The sequence below is a fragment of the Drosophila subobscura genome, chromosome O (assembly GCF_008121235.1).
Source record: "Drosophila subobscura isolate 14011-0131.10 chromosome O, UCBerk_Dsub_1.0, whole genome shotgun sequence".
Taxonomy (NCBI): domain Eukaryota; kingdom Metazoa; phylum Arthropoda; class Insecta; order Diptera; family Drosophilidae; genus Drosophila; species Drosophila subobscura.
In genome coordinates this window covers 28,968,000-28,987,267 of record NC_048533.1, presented here as the reverse complement: position 1 = coordinate 28,987,267, position 19,268 = coordinate 28,968,000, and the positions used below count along the sequence as shown (strand labels likewise).

General features: G+C 47.1%; 1 protein-coding gene across 1 annotated transcript in view; it reads left to right on the top strand.

The window, feature by feature from the left end:
• LOC117896173 overlaps positions 1-19,268 on the top strand; it is a 61,970-nt gene that overhangs the window by 36,760 nt on the left and 5,942 nt on the right. Inside the window, exons 3-14 of the mRNA XM_034804254.1 lie at positions 1,053-1,191; positions 1,284-1,353; positions 1,519-1,629; positions 5,968-6,174; positions 6,252-6,397; positions 6,584-6,734; positions 7,802-7,932; positions 7,989-8,148; positions 12,916-13,164; positions 13,540-13,665; positions 13,746-15,962; positions 17,760-17,894. Of these exons, the coding sequence (XP_034660145.1) occupies positions 1,053-1,191; positions 1,284-1,353; positions 1,519-1,629; positions 5,968-6,174; positions 6,252-6,397; positions 6,584-6,734; positions 7,802-7,932; positions 7,989-8,148; positions 12,916-13,164; positions 13,540-13,665; positions 13,746-15,962; positions 17,760-17,894 (3,842 nt within the window). The remainder of the gene's footprint in view (positions 1-1,052; positions 1,192-1,283; positions 1,354-1,518; positions 1,630-5,967; positions 6,175-6,251; positions 6,398-6,583; positions 6,735-7,801; positions 7,933-7,988; positions 8,149-12,915; positions 13,165-13,539; positions 13,666-13,745; positions 15,963-17,759; positions 17,895-19,268) is intronic.

Genomic DNA, 19,268 nt, shown 5'->3' with positions numbered 1-19,268 from the left:
GTCGGGCTGGCTGGGTCGAGCCGTGCCGGGCTGCGAAAATAATGCGAAACGGAAGAAATTAGTTGCGTGCAAATTTATGCTCGGGGTTGGCAGCTCTCTGCCACCTCTGGGCACCTCCACCCTGACCCGTTCTCCCTGCCGCGTTGGGTCAGCGCGCCACAGGAAAAGGGTCATTTTGTAGACGCGTGAAATTTCAGGCCCCCAAAGTCGTTCACTACTTTTGAGCGTTTATTTTTCCCATCGCATATTTATGGTTTTGACCAGCAAAATAAATGTAGGCTGTGGGCTTTTCCCCATCAGCTGCTTATTTAGTGGCATCGTTCGGGCTTTAACTTTGAGTTTGAAAGTGCGCTCGTAATACGGGCCAACAGCTGTCAGAGTTCTGTGAGTATTCAGCAATTAACTTGGCTCCTTAAGCGCTCCAGAACAGAGCTCGCATGAGCTGGGGAACATATTTTAAGCGGGTTTTGCAGTAATTTACTTCTACCTTTCTGGCAAATGCTTTGAGTGTGTAAAGAACTAATCAAAATGTTCGTAGTCTTACATTAATTGTGGAAAATCATTACCGAAGTCAATTCGTGTAGAATTTCTAAGTGGGAAGCACATTACCCTTGCAAGTTAATCCTTTTCATATCCACAAACATTTTACACATCCGAAAAGAGAGCCTTAATTCCTCCAGCTTTAAGCTTCCCTTTTGCTAGCATCAAGAAATAATTCGACCCCTCGGTACACCGCATATAAAAATTGTAAAAACGGAAAAATGCTTCTGGTACCGCGGGGGAAGGCAATTTTTTATGCGGCAAACATAAGGTCGGCTTGCTGGCACACCGCAACGCATTAAAATTTACGAGCTACGCGGCGGCGACATCAGAAATGATTTGGCAGCCTCCCGCTGGTGACACAACTTATCGTCAATATTTGGGCTTTATTTTGCCTTGCCCCACTTCTGTCTCTCCCCCCAGCAATAAGATGGAGATACCAAGAACGAGGAACTACTTAGGCAACTTTTAACATTTATGTGATGGAAACGTTTTCATTTCTTTCTTTGCAGCTTTGATGTGCGGGGGCGGCCGTTCGAGAAGGCGCTGTACTGGTCGGACACCAACTCATTTGGGCCACGTGCGTATTTCGTTACCGGACAGCAGCCGGCAAAGTTATCTGTGGACAATATACAGCTGGATGACGAGGGCGTAAGTAGCGGCTGGAAGGGAGGAGCAAGGCCGCTGTTATTGTATATATTTTTTATTGGATTTTTCTTTCTTTCTTTCGGCTCTGTCAACAGGTTTACCGCTGCCGCGTCGACTTCCAGAATTCGCCCACGCGCAATCATAGAATTAACTTAACGGTTATTGGTGAGTACCAGAAAGAGAGAGCGAAAAAAAAACAACTCCACATAAAGGCAGTGCACTGTCATTAAAGCTCTCTTGCTCTGTCTCTGTCTCTCTCCTTTTGCCAATCTCTCACATAACGGATGTTCTCTTCTCTTCCCCTCTGCTCTGTTATTTTGTTCTGTGCAGTTCCTCCGCATCAAATACTCGTGTACGATGCCTCGGGTCGCGACGTTGCCGGCGCTGTGGGTCCATTGCTCGAGGGCGATAATATTGTGTTGACATGTGAAGTGCGTGGCGGTAAGTAAATCATGATAAACGACACCAAACGCACCACTCTCGCTCTCCAGCTTTCTCTCTCTCTCTCTCTGAGCAAACACACACGTACAGGCAGCCACATAAATGTGGCACTCAGACAAAAGGCTATCAAGCCGGGGGCCAGCACAGAAACGCAACTGTTTCAGTTCCATTCCATTCCCTTCCACTCGACCCTGCCCTGCCAGTCTATTTAAAGAATTAAAGATGAAAAGCTCCAGATAGGCCCAGCCACAGACCAGCAGATGGGAGCTGGGTGCAGACGGAGGGAGGGGAGGGTGGGTGGCACATGCAAGCCTAAGTCATCGTAAATAATAAAAATAAATGTATGTCAAAGTCTGCGGTGACATTGCCGGGGTCCACAGACACAACGACTATGTCTACGAAGGACTGCCACTGGCACTGATGGTGTTTGGTGTTGCTGCTGCGGCTGTGGGCTGTGGCTGTGTCTGTGTCTGGGGCCTGTGCCTGTCATTGCCACTTTGCTTGAAGAAAAATGCAACAATTTTCAGGGTCTGCATGGCAGCCATGGGTCCAGCTATGACCTGTAGGCATATGCGGCATCGTAAATCTTTAAAGAGGTCTCCAAGGTGAGGGCAGGCAGCACCAGCACCATCTCCATCAAAAGCAACCGCATCGGCTAAACTTTTTACTCTCTCTCCTCTTTGGCTTTTATTTTTTATACCCGGTACTCGAAGAGTAAATAGGGTATATTGTATTTGTGCACATAACGGTTGTATGTAACGCACAGAAGGAAACGTTTCCGACCCCATAAAGTATATATATTCTTGATCAGCATCAATAGCCGAGTCTCTGTCTGTCTGTCCGTCTGTCCGTCTGTCCGTCTGTCCGTCCTGATGAGCGCCTAGTACTCAGAGACTATAAGAGCTAGAGCCACAAAATTTTGCATCCAGACTTCTGTATGCTCACACTGTTACAAGTGTATTTCAAAAATGAGCCACGCCCCCTTCCGCCTCCGCAAAAGGGCGAAAACCTCCCAAATCTACAATTTTGAAGATAGCAGAAAACTAAAAAAGCCATTCCGTAGGGAATGACCATATCTATCAGATCACCAAATTGGGATCCGATTGGATCATTATTATAGCCACAATGAAGAAAATTTTCAGTAGCCAAACCCACCCCGTCCCGCAGCATTCACACTCTGCTTCGCGCTGTTTATGGCCTGGCCCCTGACACGTCACTGCCTCTGCCTCTGCCGCTGCCTCTGCCGCTGCCTCTGCCGCTTCCTCTGCCGCTGACTCTGCCGCGACTCTGCAGTGTGTGTCTATAGGGGAGGGTGGCGAGCTAAAGGAGCGTGTTGGCGTGAGTAGTGTTGTTGATGTAGATGACAGATGAAGAAAAAATGTAAAATTGGACAAATAACCGCTAAAGTGCAGATGTAGTACTGAGTGCCGGGTATAAAAGTTGTGACGCGTAAGAAGCGTCTCACACGTCCCTTCTCGTTTGCTTTTTTTTCTGGCAAGTGTGAAAAATGTTGTACAAGTTGCTCGCTTGGCTGGCTGACTGAGGATAGCTTAAGGGGGTTCGTTTCGGTTCGGGGTGCGGGGTTCGGGGTCTCCTCGCATGACTGAACCGAACCAGAACCTAACCCAACCAAAATGGCTGATGGCGTTGGCTACGACAACGACGACGAATGCCATGCCCCCGCTCTCCGACACGACCATTATAAATCATTAACTTTCTGACAACAATATTTTGGCATGCACCCCAGACATTTTCCATGTCAACTAGCAACTCGATTTCATGGCAATATTTCTCTCCCTCTCTCTCTCTCTCTCTCTCTCTGGCTTTAAAACGGAGCTTGCAGTTTATGGTTTGCTTTTGGAAAAGTTTTTAAGTCCTTTCTGATAGTGGCCTTGGTTAATTATTTCGGACAAGCGCCAGCTAGAAGTTCCTTAAAGAGGGGCCCACTCTCAGGTCTAGCATTTGCATCCTTTGTGATGGTTGCACTTGGCAAATTGGAGCCAAACTGATGGCTCGAATGGCAGCTACTGAGCCAGCGACTGGCAGCCGATGATGCTCTGGATTTTGGATGTGCTGCAACGTACCGTTCGACTGTGTTGCTGGTTCTGGGCTACGTGCAGCATTGTGTGGATTTCTTACCTTGGCATTTTGCTTGTGGGAATCGCTCGCATTGGTTTTTGGCAGTGCGTCACGTCGCTGCTTTGACTAACCGCATGTGAATGAGCCAGATGGAATTTCGAGCTCCCAGCAGGGTATGGCACGGGGGGTGCTGCATGCTCTGATGTCGACAACATTCGCTTTTGACACCTGCTGAGCGACACGCATCATGGCAGGTGGTGCCGGTGGTGGCACCATCCATGGATTTGCCATGCAACATTCGCCCCGTTTGGCTCCTTGGAAGACCGCAATGCAGAGGCTCGTATTTCATTTTGCAACAACGCTGCCAGTGCCAGTGCCAGTGCCAGTGCTGCTGCTGGGCTGAAAGCCAAATTAACTAATATCACAATTCCAGCGCCACATGGTGTCGAGCGAGTGGCACTGAGGCAGCGCCCCTTTCTGATTAAACTTAATGCAAATCCTGACGCTATTTTTATGGCTCTCCCCCCCCCAACTAATCATAGCCGGGGGGGAGGGAGTGGGCCCCAATAAACGCCAAATGCCAAATTGCTTTATCAACTTTATTAACTTCGACTAATGGCAATTAATACCGGCAATAAAAAGCTAATCTAAGCATTCCGCCATAAAAGGTCCAACCGGGCTGCGGCTTCGGGGTTATCCATTGTGTCCAGACAGCTGTCCTTTGCATATTATGCGCCGAACAGTGGGGCATTGTCCGGCCAGGGACGGCAATTGTCAACAAGCGTAAGTATGGCTCGCTCGCTCTCTCGCTCGCTGTCTTCATTACACAAAGGATGCCTGCTGGAGTGGTGGTGGGCATCCTCGAAATGAAAGGAAAATGCCAAGACAGGGGAAAAGACAGCCAGCCAGCCAGCCAGCCAGCCAGCTAAATGCCGCAGGGGAAACTGTTATTTGTCCATTATCCCTGCATTCCCCATCCTGCAAGCATTTTTCGGTCGCTCGCTCGTCGTGTGTGCGTGTGTGTGTGTGTGCGTGTGTCCTTGTTGGCTTATTGTCGCCATCGCCGAGTATCCTTTGCAATCAGCAAGCATTCGAGTTTGAGTTTGGCTGCCCGGAAGAACGGAAGGGAGGGAGCTTAGCCATGACAGTAAATTCCCAAGTCCACACTCACAGCCATCAGCCATCAGCCACTTTCACCCTCAACCCTCCACCCTCAGTCACACAGAGCATAGAGCATAGCCAATCCTCATCCTCATCCGAAGTGCCAGTGCCACTCGCTGCTGCCTCAGCTGCTTGTTGCTATTGTTGCTCATTTCCGCCACATTCACTTGGAGCTCACTTAACGGGGAGGCAGGCAGCGGAGGAGGCAGCAGCAGCCAACCGCTTTGGGCACTTAAACGGATTAAAAATATTTTCTTACATTCGATGTGTGAGCGAGAGAGCCCAGCCAGCCGGCAGGCGAATGCTCCAGCAAATGATTGCAGAAATTGCAAATGAAAATTCTTAGAAGAAATCAGAAATCGATTTGCAAAGCCAACAGCAGCTGCATTTATGATTAGCTAACATTACAGTTGATTCCTCAGTTAGTCTCTTGGCTAAATAGTTACTAAAAAATGTCACGGCTAGGCTCTGGCTTATCATCTCTACCTTCGGCCTGCACCAAAGAGAACACGGATATAAATTTAAATCTCCTTCCACGCTCCTCCCCTGTCCGCATTCTCTGTGCATTGTTTTCCCATTTATGGGTCGTCAGCATGTCCACCCACAAACTTTGCTCGGTATTTTTTGCACACCCACTAATTCAATATTCACGCTTATGCGTGCCAGCCAGAACTCTCCCTCTCCCTCTCCCTCTGCATCGCTCCATCCATCCATCCATTTGTGTCCATCCAGTGTGCTGCCCCCCAACTTTTGCTAGTTAAGCTGGCTAAGCCTTTTTTAAAAGCCTTGGGTACACACTGCTAAATGCGCATTATCATTAAAATGTTGAAAGTTTCTGCCTTTTTTGGGTTTTTTTGCTGTTGGTTGGTTCGGTCATAAATTTTGGAACGCGGCGGCGCTGCGGTCAGGCCGCTTCCGCTAGAGTTTGCCACCCGAGCCCCTGCCCCTCAGCTCCCCTCTCGCTGGGCGGGCTAATAATGCACGAGTGGAAAAGTTTGGCTGCCAAAAGAGAGCGAAATTTCAAATGAATTTATACATTAAACATTAATTTAAATTTGAATTCGGCAACCTTCTATCTGCTCTATCGTTTGGCAACAGGTCGTCCGGAGCCCACTGTCACCTGGCTGAACGGCACACGCACCTTGGAGGCGGGCAGCGGCGTCTCCATGGGTCGCCACGTGACCGTCAATCGTCTGGAGGTGCACCAAATCTCACGCTCCGCCCTGAACAACACGTATCGCTGTCAGGCGTCCAACACCAAGCTGGTGGCGCCCGTGGAGCGGAGCATACGCATCGAAATGTTACGTGAGTTGCGCCTCTGGCAGCCAAGTCGACATTAAACACAGACCTAATCTCTTCTACCCTCGTATATTGTGCCACAGTCAAACCCACATCAGTCAATTTAACCAATAAGTTGAAGGTCTTCTCCTCGAGCACGCAGTACAATCTCACCTGCATTGTGGCGGGCTCCGTGCCGGACACGGAAATCAGATGGACACAGAATAATCGGCCCTTCAAACGTGGCATGGTAAGCTCTCTCTCGCCACAGGCCAAAATCGAACTCACCTCCTACGCTGCCCTGTCCAGGTGTCAGGTGTCAGGCGAGAGTTGCCTTATTTATGAATTTCCTCCATCAGAGTGGAGAGCGGAGCGGAGCACTTTTCTAATCGATTTCACTTTATCTTTTCCGGGTGCGCCCTCTCTGCCTGCACAGCTGTCAACGAGCCAGGGCAATGGACGAGTTATATCCACATTGACGTTTCATCCACAGCCAGAGGACGATGGCACAATGCTCAAGTGCGAGGGCTCCAATCCACGTCTGCAGAACTCCGCCATCGAGGACTCGCTCATGATGAATGTCATCTGTAAGTGGCAAAGACCATAACCAAGCACCAAATACCCTAGAAAATCGATTAAAATTTCCCTAAATGCAGCGAGCAGCGCGCACAAATCAAAGTCAAAGTCGCTTCAGCAAATAAGTCTAAATTATAGGACATTATTTACATACATTCCTTTTTGTTGTTGCCCGCCTGCCGCCTCGTTTGTCAATATTTATTTCGTTGACTTTTAGCGCGGCCATAAAAAAAGCTACCGGAAAATTTGTTGCCTTTTGCTTCACATATTTGCCCTCGAAATGTCATAAATTGTACTTTATTTGATTATCAATTCAAAATCAACAGCAAAATCGCAACTGCAGGCAGTTCCCCCTTTAACTATGTCAAAGGGGTCAAAGGGGGAGGCCTGCCTTTGGTTAGTTTCGACCTGCCTTTCGCGCTTTGCTTTCTTTTTAGATTAATCATAAATTTATTGAATTTTAAAGTCACACGTGGACGAGCTGCACCCCAGCGAGGTATGCCAAATAAAGCCATAAATAATGAATGCCAGAGCGGCGACAACTTTAAGGAAAAATCAACTTTAGCTTTAACAGAGACAAGTGTGCGCTGTGGGGAAGGAAAGGTTCCTCGATGTCTAACAAATATCCAAAATCAACTGTTTTACAGCGGTTCTAGTGGCTCCGTTCTGAAGCCTTTCCTTCAGACATTTTGCCGTCTCCTCGCTGGCACTCAATCATGATGCTGTAAAAAGAACAACAAAAAAGCAGACAGAATGAGACAGTACTAAATATTTTATATGATCCATCATGGCTATTGGGGGCGGAACGATTTTAATTTAAAAATTGTTGGTTGGCCTTGTTTGTAGCCGGATCAGCAGGCAGTCGGGGGCTGTGTCGCTGCTGGGAATTTATAACGCGATTCCGTCGCTGCGTTGTTAACTTTTATGGATTTGGGGCGGTACATTTCAGCCTTTTATTATGCAATAATATTTTTCGATTTTATATTTTACAACAAAGACACTTTAAATATGCAGCACACAAGCAATTAAGTTGTGAGCTCCACTATTAACCAGTTGCATTTTCACTGTCCGTTTGCAGATCCGCCGCAGGTCACCTTGTCGCTGGGCTCCACGCTGCGTCCGGATGACATCAAGGAGGGCGACGATGTCTACTTCGAGTGCCACATCAAGTCCAATCCCAAGGAGCATCGCATTATGTGGTCACACGATGTAAGTTGAGGCAGCCAAGACCAGACAAGTGACTAACCCCTTGCTGCTTTTTTCAGGGCCAACCTGTCACCCAGAATGTCTCCTGGGGCATCATCATATCCACTCGCTCGCTGGTGCTGCAGCGCGTGGGCCGCGTTCACTCGGGCTTCTATGCCTGCTCGGCGGCCAACGATCGCGGCGAGACGCAGTCGGCGCCTGTCAGCCTGAGGATACGCTGTGAGTGCCCTTCCCTACCCCTTGCCTCGCAGATTTGCAAATAATATTCAATAATTTCAACGAAAAAATGCAAAACCAAAAACACGAACTTTGATTCGGCAAAAAGTGCACGAAAATTATGCTGACAGTTGATGGCAGTGGAGCGGAGCATTAAAAATATATCTATTTAAATGCATAAATTTATGCACAAATAGACACGCGCATGGCCACATTTGCACATTCATTCTGTAGAGAAAATGCCTGCCACAATAACAACAAAACAGAGTACCGGCAGCGGCAGGGGCAGCCGGCAGTGCACTTGACAAAATCGCACAATATCCTTGTGCCCGCCCCCGCACTGCCTGCCGGATGGACAGCAACAATGGCCAGAAACTAAAGTATGCCAAAATGACAGGGAAATATTTTGTGCAAAAATCCGTAATATGCACATGGCAGGGGGGAGAGTGGCACAGGGGGGTATACGGTATACGTGGTCGGGTTCTGCTGTCATGCGTGTACATATTCCCGTACACAAATACGAGACCGTCGCTTTTTGGAGTTGATATTTTATCAAACAAAAGACACAAAACTTCACTCAATTTTTTAACGCAAATAATTTCTAAGCTGCGTTGCCTTCTCAATAAAGAGTTTTAAATTAATTTTAAACAAAGAAATTATCAGCAAAAATTAGTAGAGCAAATTTGAAGGGAATTTAATTTTCTATTTACGTTTAAAATTTCAACTTAAATCTGCCAGCAAAGGCTTTGCTTTTGCTTTACCATTTCCCAAACGTTAAAACAATTTTCTAATTTCTGTACACACTGCTCCCGGGCATAGTGTGCAATATTTAATCACATTTTTGGCTTCGTAGTTTCCATTTCGAACATTGCCAAGGCACTTGTGGGTGTTCCAGGTATTTGCCGAGCTCCACCCGCAGCACTATTGTTGCCATGTAATGTGCGACACACATCCATCCGTTTGGCAGCACTTTTGCAATTCGATTATTCCATAAAAATGCACTTTGAAATGGTAATTCTCCCATGGAAAAATGGGTGTAAAAATGTGAAATGTGATACGGTTCGGAATGCCAGAATGATCGAGTGGGAATATTTTTGTATTTGTTGTTTGCAAAGGGAACAAACTCCAGGTGGCACTCCACCTTTGTTGGTTTATCAAGCGTTGATTAATGTTACAGAATTTACACAATAAAACTTAAAACCAAAGGTGCAGCAGCTGTCGGAGTTCTCACGAGCTGAGCTGCCATAAATGTAAATGGATTCCAGTCCATGTTGAGAGCCTTGATAACTCCGCCCAATATTGATGTTAATCGAATAAGTGGTAACTCAATTATGTCTAATTTAATTATATCATTTGTATTGTCTATTGCCGAGGTCAGAGCTCTGCTTTTTCACACTTTCACAGCAAACCCAAGCCACAACCTGCCCCCGAAAAGTGTCCGATGTGTAATTATAATTTGTGGACGGGGCACAAAAATAAATGAACTATAAACGATAAATGCCGCTCCGGAGCCTTTTGTGTGTGTGTGTGTGTGTGTACACAAACACATATTGAAAATGTCTCAATTACCGTTATAGAGCATTTACTTCCGACTGTAGTTCTAAATAATTAATGATGCTTAAATACAAAATGAAAGTGTGTGTGCTGTGTGCTGTGTGTGTGTGTGTGTGTGCTGTGTGTGTGTCGTGTGTTTGTTTGTGCATAAATATGCATACGTATTCATAAAGTATCCCCCAACCAATGTCCATCCATCCGGCTCGTTCGCTCGTTCGTCCATGCCGTTGAGGGCCAAAAGTTTAGCCCCAGAACTTAACGTGTCAGGCCCGTGAGGGTGGGTCATAAAAATGAATGATCTGCTTTTATTATTGAAACTCACAGTCATTATTAAACCATTTATAATTATGGGTGAGGTCAGGCGAGCGCCAGCGACAGGACGTGCAGGACATGCACTCCGATACACAGAGGCGGGGCAGGGCAGGGCAGGGCCAGCCTTGGTCAGGTGAAGAGACACACCTGTCTCTCTATCCGTGTGTGTGTGTGCGTTGGTTCGTGGGAAAATTGAATTTTTATTTTGCATATTCAATGCATAAAAAAATCATTTCATTCCGCATGCAAACAAGGCAGGTTAAGGCTGGAATATTATTTAATTAATTGCTGCAGCAAATGAATATATTTTGATGCCATTTAAGCATAATACCCGCTCACTGCATTATGCATAGTTTATTAAGCTAAATATTAAAAAACAACAACAGCCAAATGAACGTAATTATCGGCGATTTTTGCGCCTCGCTGCAACAAATCGAATTGAGTGAATTTTTCCGAGCTGCCAACTCAAATAAGTAGCTGGCAGAGAGAGTTCAGCAAACGAAAACAGAGAGAGAGTTTCCTGCTGGCTCAGCAACGAACATGAAAAACGGGTAAAAACAGTGGAGAACCCAGAGAGGGAGGGAGGGAGGGAAAAAACGAAGACATCAGCAAACGTTTGCATTGGCAGTGCCATTATCGTTACCGTTGGCATTTATTCGGTATTCGTTACCCGCCACCCGCTACCCGGAATATCCAATGAATACCCGTGTAACCCTTTTTGATAATTACGATAATTGAAAGTAAATACAAGTACAATGCATAAGGATATACACCACACACCACCACACACCACACCGCACCACACAGCGACTGCTGTGCAAATACTACGTGGGCTATTTACACGAGCATCGCGCATCGCGCCACGTAAACATTTGCATACCCAACGCTCGTGGAGTGGAGTGGACTGGAGTGGGCTGTAGGGATTGATGGCTGATTGGATATGGATGAGATAGAGCAGGGTACCACGGTGGTTGGGATTGGGTTGGGCTGGAACTGGGACTGGGACACGGGGTGTGTCGTTATTGTGGGGCATGATTGAGATAAATTGATTTATGGTTGCCAACTGCTGGCCGATATCTTGGCAGAAATTAATCAGCAAACGTTAAAATTGACATTCTACGATTGTGAAATTGACGCTGCCATAAAAAATTTATGAGTGCAAACAACCGAACACAAAAACATCAAATTGGAGAAGTTTTTCCGGATTCCCAGCAAACATCGGAGATTTCCTAGAGCCAGCACCAACATTAAGTGCTCATAAAATCGGGCAATCAACTTGCAAGCTTTATCCTTTATTATGTTTATAATAATCCGAAATTGCGCCATGAATCTAGCAATTTGCATGCATCGAAAACTCAACCAAATTATGGCTCGAACTTGAGTTGATAATTTTCATGAAATTAAGTCTGGTTATGCCGTTGATCGGCAACTAGAACAATTTCAATTTCACATTAAAAGGGGGTCAAAATAAGAGCTGTTTCTCACCTTTAAGCTTGAATTTGTACTTAATTTCTCACTTATTTTTTATAGGGAAAATTTTAAAAAATTAAAATACACCAGAACGCAGCTTTTGAGCTAAAATTTTAGCCATTAAAACATTAAATTCCCATTAAAAAATAGTTATATAATAATTAATTAGTTTTAAAAATATTTTTTTCCTTTTTTCATGGCATTCCCTGCCATTATAAGTTGGCTCGTCATTTTTTTCACTCACTCAAATTCTCCTTCAACTATTTGCCATGAAGTGCGCATATTTTTGGGCAGTGCAAGTATTTTTAGCAAATTGTTTTATGAATTTAAATCGAATTAGAGAATTTCTTAGAAAAAGCTAAAGCGCTTAAATGCTGAAACTGAAACTGAAACTCCTTTGCGCCTAGAGTAATTAACTTGTTCAAAACATTCCAAGAAACAGCCTCCGTCTGACTGTTGATCAAAGAGTTCTTCGGCCTAGTTTGAGTCTCACTCTTTGCCCCTTGCGGGGATGTGTTCAAATATTTGTATACAAAGTCGTTACACGATTTTCCGCTTACGCATATGACACGCACTAACTTTTCGAATAATTTTTAATAAAAAGCAACAGAAAGTGTTGCGGCTCTGGTAATAAATGCCTCCAGGTGCTTAGAGTGGCTTCAGTTTTTCTTTATTCTTCTTGTTGTTGTTGTTGCATTGTCTTTTTGTTGTGTTTTTGCGGCGGTTGTTTATGGCAGCATTCCATTGCCGCAGGGGCACGAGACGCGCACACTTGGCGCAGGTTTCAAAAGTTTCAAGCTAAAGTTGTTGTCTGCATGTGTGTGTGTGTGCGTGTGCGAGATTAGCTGAAGAAGAACGAAAGAGAGAGAGAGAGAGAGAGTGAGCGAAGCAATGCTGGGCATGCCGCGTGTATGACATAAAATTTGAAGTTCAATCGTTTGTAACCAAAAAATGCAAAAATGAGTTTACTTTGAATAAATCATAAGTCGTGTGCCGGAGGGGGTTTGAGACCCCTTCCAGCTATGAGCAAGCTTTTTAACCACAGCCATGACACAGCGAGGAGACATAAGGAGAGCGAAAAGAAGAGAGTGAGACTGCGAGAGAGGTGAGACTGCGAGAGAGCGAAACGCAGGCATATTTTTGCGGTACTTTTCAACTTAAAGCTTTAAGCTTGGGCAAACCCCGTACACCTGCGACTGGACACGACGACGGCAGATGTTTAGTTTAAATTGGAAATCTGAGCTGTCAATTTGCCATGGCCCCACACCCCGCACACCCCTCTCTCTGCCACTCTCTCTCGACTGTCAGCACAATGTTTGCAATATAAATACTCGATATAGAATCGAAGCAGTGCAGCTGCTCATTACTTTGCATTTCGTTCGCTTCGGACTTTCCCCCCAACTAAATTCGATCTCTCAATTGTGTCTCCAACAGATGCGCCCGTTTGCAGCAGCAGCAGCATCAGCGTGATTGGTGCCTCGTTGGAGGAGGCTGTGCCCATACCCTGCCGCGTCAACTCGGATCCGCCCGAAATCGATTTCGAGTGGACATTCTCGAGCAGCGGTGAGCACTTTGAGGTGCCGTCGGGACATTATGCAACCATACAGGACCCCACCATGACCACCACCAGCGATGTGAGGCGCACCATTGTCGAGGCCAACGAGACGCACTTCGAGAGCTACGGTAGGTGTTGCTGTTGAGCTTAACAATAGTTTTTCAGGTCCATGCATATGCATAGGCAATGCTCGGGGGCGGGGCATTTGCATTTGCATGTGCTTGCGCTTGAGCAGGCATTAGAAATTAACATTTCTGGCAGGAGCCCTGGCCAGAGGTGAGGCCACACCGAACAATGACTGTTGTGTGGGCAGCAGAGTTTTATCAATATCAGGCACATACTCGGCCTGGCTCTGGGTACTTGCTGTCCTGGCTGTAAATTGGATTATCTGCTGCCGTCCCAGTTGGCTTGACTGAGCTGCTTAAGCAAGCAGAATTTATTTCATTTAACTTTGGCCCGAAAACTACCGAAACTGATTGGAACTTTCGTTTCTTCCCGCACAGTGGAGACGGTCAGCGAGCTGATCTACACGCCCAAGGGAGAGCGGGACTATGGAACGTTGGCCTGTTATGGCCGCAATGCCATTGGCAAGCAATCGGATCCCTGCCTGTTTCAAGTGGTGCCAGCAGGTGAGTCTCAACTTGCTCCAGCTTATACTTCCTCTCAATCCTACATTCATTTTCTTCCTCTCTTGATTCGATCAATACAGCCAAGCCGGGGGCATTACGGAATTGTACGCTGCGTCCGTATGTGGTCACCTCCGCGTCGCTGAATTCATCGAATCAGACGACAATGCATGCCAATCAAATGCTGCAAACACAATACGGCAGACACGAGTCGAATTACCCGCATATGGAGTACGTACGTGAGCGCCATAACAACAACAAGAGTCATGCCACGGGGCAACGGAACAATGCCGCCAATAAAAATATGAAGGGCAAAACAAATGCTGGCCACATGAAATCTAATAATAAGCAGGCACATCCACGGTCGCAGCCACAGTCACAGCCAGCTGGATATGTCCTCAGTCAGCAGCAATTGCAGCGCCTCAAAAAGCGAACGTCATTTACACCATCCCAGACATTGGCAGCCATCGAGAGGCAGCGCCAGAGGAAACAGCAGCAGCAACAGCAGCATCAGCCAGAAGGAAGCACTGGAAAGTTGTCCAAGGCAGTGGCCAGCGATAAACAGGCTGATGGATTGCCGGCCAAGTCACCAAAGCAGCGAACGCGGCGAGCCAGCAGCCAGAGCCAACAGAGACAACAGAAGCAGCCACTGGATTCAGGCAGCAAGAAACGTCTTGGGGCATCAATAACAGAAGCCGAGAAGAGCCCGCCGAGTGAGGCAGCAAAATCAAATTTATCAATGTCACATGAAGAGCGGACAGCAGGGAAGGGCGCTGGCGACGGCAACAATGGCAAACTGCCAGCAAAGTATTTTAATAAGCGACAGAAAAACATGCACGAACAGAAGAAGCCAGAGCTGGAGCTGGAGCTGGAGCTGAAGCTGCAACAAAGACGGCAAAGGCGGGGGGTAAACGTAAACGAGCACAACAGCAATATAATCCATCATTATGCAACTGCAAAGCGAAGAAAACGGCAGGCAGCAAATGACATCTTAGCAACGGTGGCAGCAGCAACATCATCAGCAGCAGCAGCAGGAGCAGCAGCAGGAGTAGCAGCAGCAGGAGGAGCATCATCATCCTCAGCTACAACAAATTCAGCTGCGACAAGGGCCACAGCAGCAGCCGTGGAAGCTGAGAAGGAGCTGACTGGCAGCAGCAGCAGCAGTGGCGGTGTCGAGGACATGCCTGCAATGAGACGGGCACGCAAATCTTTGGCCATCATTGGCAGTAGCAATGTCAGCAGCAGGGTGAACAAGGAGCAGCAGCAGCAGCAACAGCAACAGTCGATGCCGCCAAATGCACCGCAAATAAGCAACAAGCCGCCAGCAGCAATTAGTGGAAACAATGTAAAGGAAACAGCGGCATCAGCGGCAACAGCGACAGGAGCAGGAGCAGCTTCATCAGCAGCAGCAGCAGCAACAGGAGTCCAAGTCAAAGACAAGACAACATCTAATGATCTTGCCAAGACAGAGGACAACGCCGCGGAGGAGGATGACACTAATGATGATGATGATGATGATGACGACGACGACGATGGGGCAGACACGGACGCTGCTGAGGCTGGAGCTGAAGCTGAATCTGAGGCTGAGGCAGAGCCCCTGCCAGAGGATGATGACGATGCAGACCTGGATGAAGATGTTGCTGAGTTGCAAACAGATGCCGAGTACATGGCCGATGAGCCCAGCGATTTGCCAGAGTACGAGACGGTCGAAGAGGGTGCGGGGGGTGGCTCCGTGCAGCATCAGCATGTGGATATGTTGTCACTGGAGCAGCAACTGGACCTGGAATCACTCGAAGATAATGTCGATGCCGAGGATGGGGACGATGATGCTGAGGCTGATGTCGATGTCGATGATATGTACAATGTTAGCGACGATGACTTTGTGGCCAGCGTGGCCCTCTCCACCGACGACACAACAACCACAACAACGGCACAGCCTGTTCAGAGCTCAACTCCACCCACCTCTGCGGAGTGGCAGCAGCCGCATTTCGACTACTCACGCATGGAGTACAGCTTCAGCAATGGCGTAGTCACCCAGAGCCTGCTGGGCGGAGCAGGCAATGGAGTAGGAGCTGGAGCTGCCGCAACTCACGATGGCCCAGCCGGTGGGGGCACCATCAATTTTGATAATTACGACAACATCATCTACTCCACCATGGAGCTGGAGTGCATGCCCGGCTACGATGGCGGACTGCAGCAGCAATTCTTTCTGGAGGCCTACGACTCGAAGACCAAGAAGCTGCGCCTGAACATGAGCAGCACCTATGTGGATATGCCCGTGTTTCGGATCGATCTGACAGGTGAGTGATTGGATAAGCACAACCTCAATTGCACACAAGACTCAGGCAGGCATCAATCATCATTCCAACTGGATACATGCTTAGGATTTTTAAAGGATTACATTTTGGGATCTCTAAAGGACTCCCTGCCAGTCCCTTTAATTTGCACAAAACTTGTTTAAATAGTCCGTTTCCTAGGGAACTCAATTGCTCGGACTTTTGGGGAGGGGAAATCCAATCCTGCCCCAGCATTGTTTTATTACACGATGCTTATGCATTATTATATTTAAATGAGGTTGGGCTTAGAATACCTCGAGGTCTGGTGTTGGCGCTACAATATTTACAGTGCTCTGCCCGAAAGCCGCAAACTAAAGACTTGACTTTCATGCGGCCAGCAACAGCAGCAACAGCAGCAACAGCAGCACCAGCAGCAACAGGAAAAACAAAAACAAAAACAAATCAAAGTAACAAACTGAGCAAAAAGTTGAGCTGGCAAAATTGCGCGTTGGCCTCAAGACAAGGCAGGAGGACTGTGCTGGGCTGGGGTGGGGCTGGGGTCGTAGTACGTGGGGCAAGCCAGCCATAGAGCCGAGCCAAGCCAGTACGCAGATTAATTAGTTGAGGCTGCCAGAACCTCATCCTGCCCTGCGCTACGCCCAACCATTGCGGGCACATGCTGCTGCCTGTTTTGTTGTAATGAATTTCAGCTAGTCAGCAAAACTTTTATGCCAATGGCGTTTTGAGGTGGGGAATTGGATGGTGCTGGCAGGAGCAGCAGGAGCAGCAGCCCCAGGGTTCCACAGGCACGTCAACGCCAAGGGCAACGCCATGCCAGGGGGCAGCACAAAAGTGGCCAACAACTCGAATCGGGCTGTTGAAAAAGCAAGATTTATATGAGAGTTAACAGCGAAACGAAAATTATAATATTACATTTGATTCTGTGGCAAAAAAGCGAGCAGAGGCGGAGGCAGTGGCAGAGTTGAGCCGAAAATGAGGCGAGTTAATGAGCCACATTTTGGATTATTAAAGTTGGCAACTAGGCAACGCGTGTGGGGGGGTTGCAGAACAGATCTGATCTGATCCCTGCTCCCAGTGCTGCAGTGGCATCTTTTTTTGTAAGCTCCATCGATGACTCCAAGCAAGCAGTGGCAGTGCCAGTGCCAATGCCAATGCCCCAGCCCCTACCCAAGGTGGGGTGTGCATCCAGCGATATTTGCAAAGTCAAACGAAGCGTAAAGTCACGATTAGTTAGACAGGCGTGTTAACGATGCTGTCAGAGGGATTCCCGGGGTAAGCCGTTGGCTGGCCCATGCCCATGCCCATGCCCATGGCCATGCTCCCCTCCGCAGAGTGTTTTTGTTCTTGCGGTTTGCCAATGTGTATGCGTATTAGTTCTGCCACGCCCCAGCCCCAGCCCACCCATAGCGGCGCACTTGTAGTTGCCATTTTAATGAGCTGCTGTCGGTGCAGGGAGAGGAGAGAGAGGGAGAGCGAGAGTGAGCACAAACAAAACTTTTGATGCGCGCATTAAGAAAAACCAGAGAATAGAAAAATAGTAAAACGGAACAGGGGAACACGGAACTGGGAACAGGGAATCCGGGAACGGCAGAAACCGAAGAAGATGAGGAAGGGGAAGGGGAAGGCACACGGAAAAAAGTTTTCAGTTTATGCGCGCTCGTGGCCGAAGTTTTCGCACCGCGACGTGCTAATTAAATGCCTGTTTGCCTAATGAAGTTTGCACTGCACTACAAGTTTTAAATTAATGATCGGGTCAGGTCAACTCATGCCCATTTTTCTCTGATTCCTCTACCTTTACAGATCTGCTGCCCATGGACTACTTTCCCGATGCCCATCCGGCCCTGCATTTGGTTGTCTACAGCGTCAATCAGAAGGGTCGCTCCGAGCCGATTGTCCTCGAGAATGTGCCCATCAATGAGGCGGACAAGCGTTCAGGTAGGTGCTGGGGTTGGGATGAGCGAAAGGAAAAAAATAACAGGGGTAAAACTGCAAAGTTTCCCCCAAGGGGCGGTAACTGGGTTCGCGGCAAACTTCTCCTGGAAGCAGAAGCAGGAGCAGAAGCAGAGTGAAGCTGAACATTCATTGCTTTTTAAGCACCATTTCACCTTTAAAAAGTCATTCAAGTATTTGCATATTCCGCTTAACCGTTTTAGTTTCTTTCTTTCATTCATTTCTTTGTTGTCTTGTGGTTGTTGCTGCTGTTGTACGTACAATTGCTCTTTTATTTAACGAGTTTTGTTTACGTTGGAGCGGCGTTGGCGCTGTCGCTGCACCTCTACTTTACTCAACAAACATCTCCCACCCCAAGTGCCAGTCGTCCCATCTACGTCTCTGTCTCCATCTCCTTCTTCTCTTCCGAGCTGTCCAAAGTAGTGACACAAAGATTTCTTATTCATGCTTTGTTATTCAACTTTGACGCTAATTTTCTTTAAAAGTTTGTTTCCGCTCCTGGCAACAATTCAGGTAAAAAAAAAAAAAGTGTGAAAGTGCGTGTAGGTTTACTGGGTGTGTGTGTTTGTGTGTGAGGGATAGCAGGCAGATTTCAAAAGCTTGTTTTACACGCACTTTCGTCGACTGAAGCACCGTTGAACAAAAAAGAAAGAGAAGCCAGCGATGCTTTTTAAGATCGATTCAGGTGGTTGTTTTGCTTCGGAGCAGCACCTCATGCTGCTTAAGTGAAGAGTAAGCAAGAGTGTGAAAGAGGAGAGAGCGCGAACGGGACCCTTGCTCAAGCAGGTAGTGAAAACGAAATCGACCCGCGGTAAAGCTCAGAGAGTCAATCAGGCGCTCTTTCGGTGTGGCTAGAGATGGAATTATCTGCGTGTATCTGCCGTTAGGCTACTACAGACAATTGATTTATTTTGAAGCTTTATTCCATTGACACACATATTTGACAAATTTCTTTCAATTAGAAACACATTTTATAATTACTTAGTCTGTGGTGAAGCATTAACATTTTCATTACAGCAAATGTTCTACTACAGAGCACCCGTCCGAACTGTCAAAGTTCTTGTCGGCCTCATTAAGCTCACTTAATCAAGATAAAATATTTACAAAACATTCCATTTATACAGTATTTGCATATAAATTCGATGATTTCCATTACGATTGACCTCATCTTTCATCTTGCGAGGCAACTTAGGCGAACCATTTCTCTCTCTTTCGCTCTCTCTCTCTCTTTCGCTCGTGGAGGCATTTATAATTGTATTCCCAAGTGCTATGTCATCTGATATTATGGTTAAATTGCATTTGTTGTCTCTCTAATTCAATCATGAGCAAATTATGCACAATGATTGCCGAAGCCAGCAT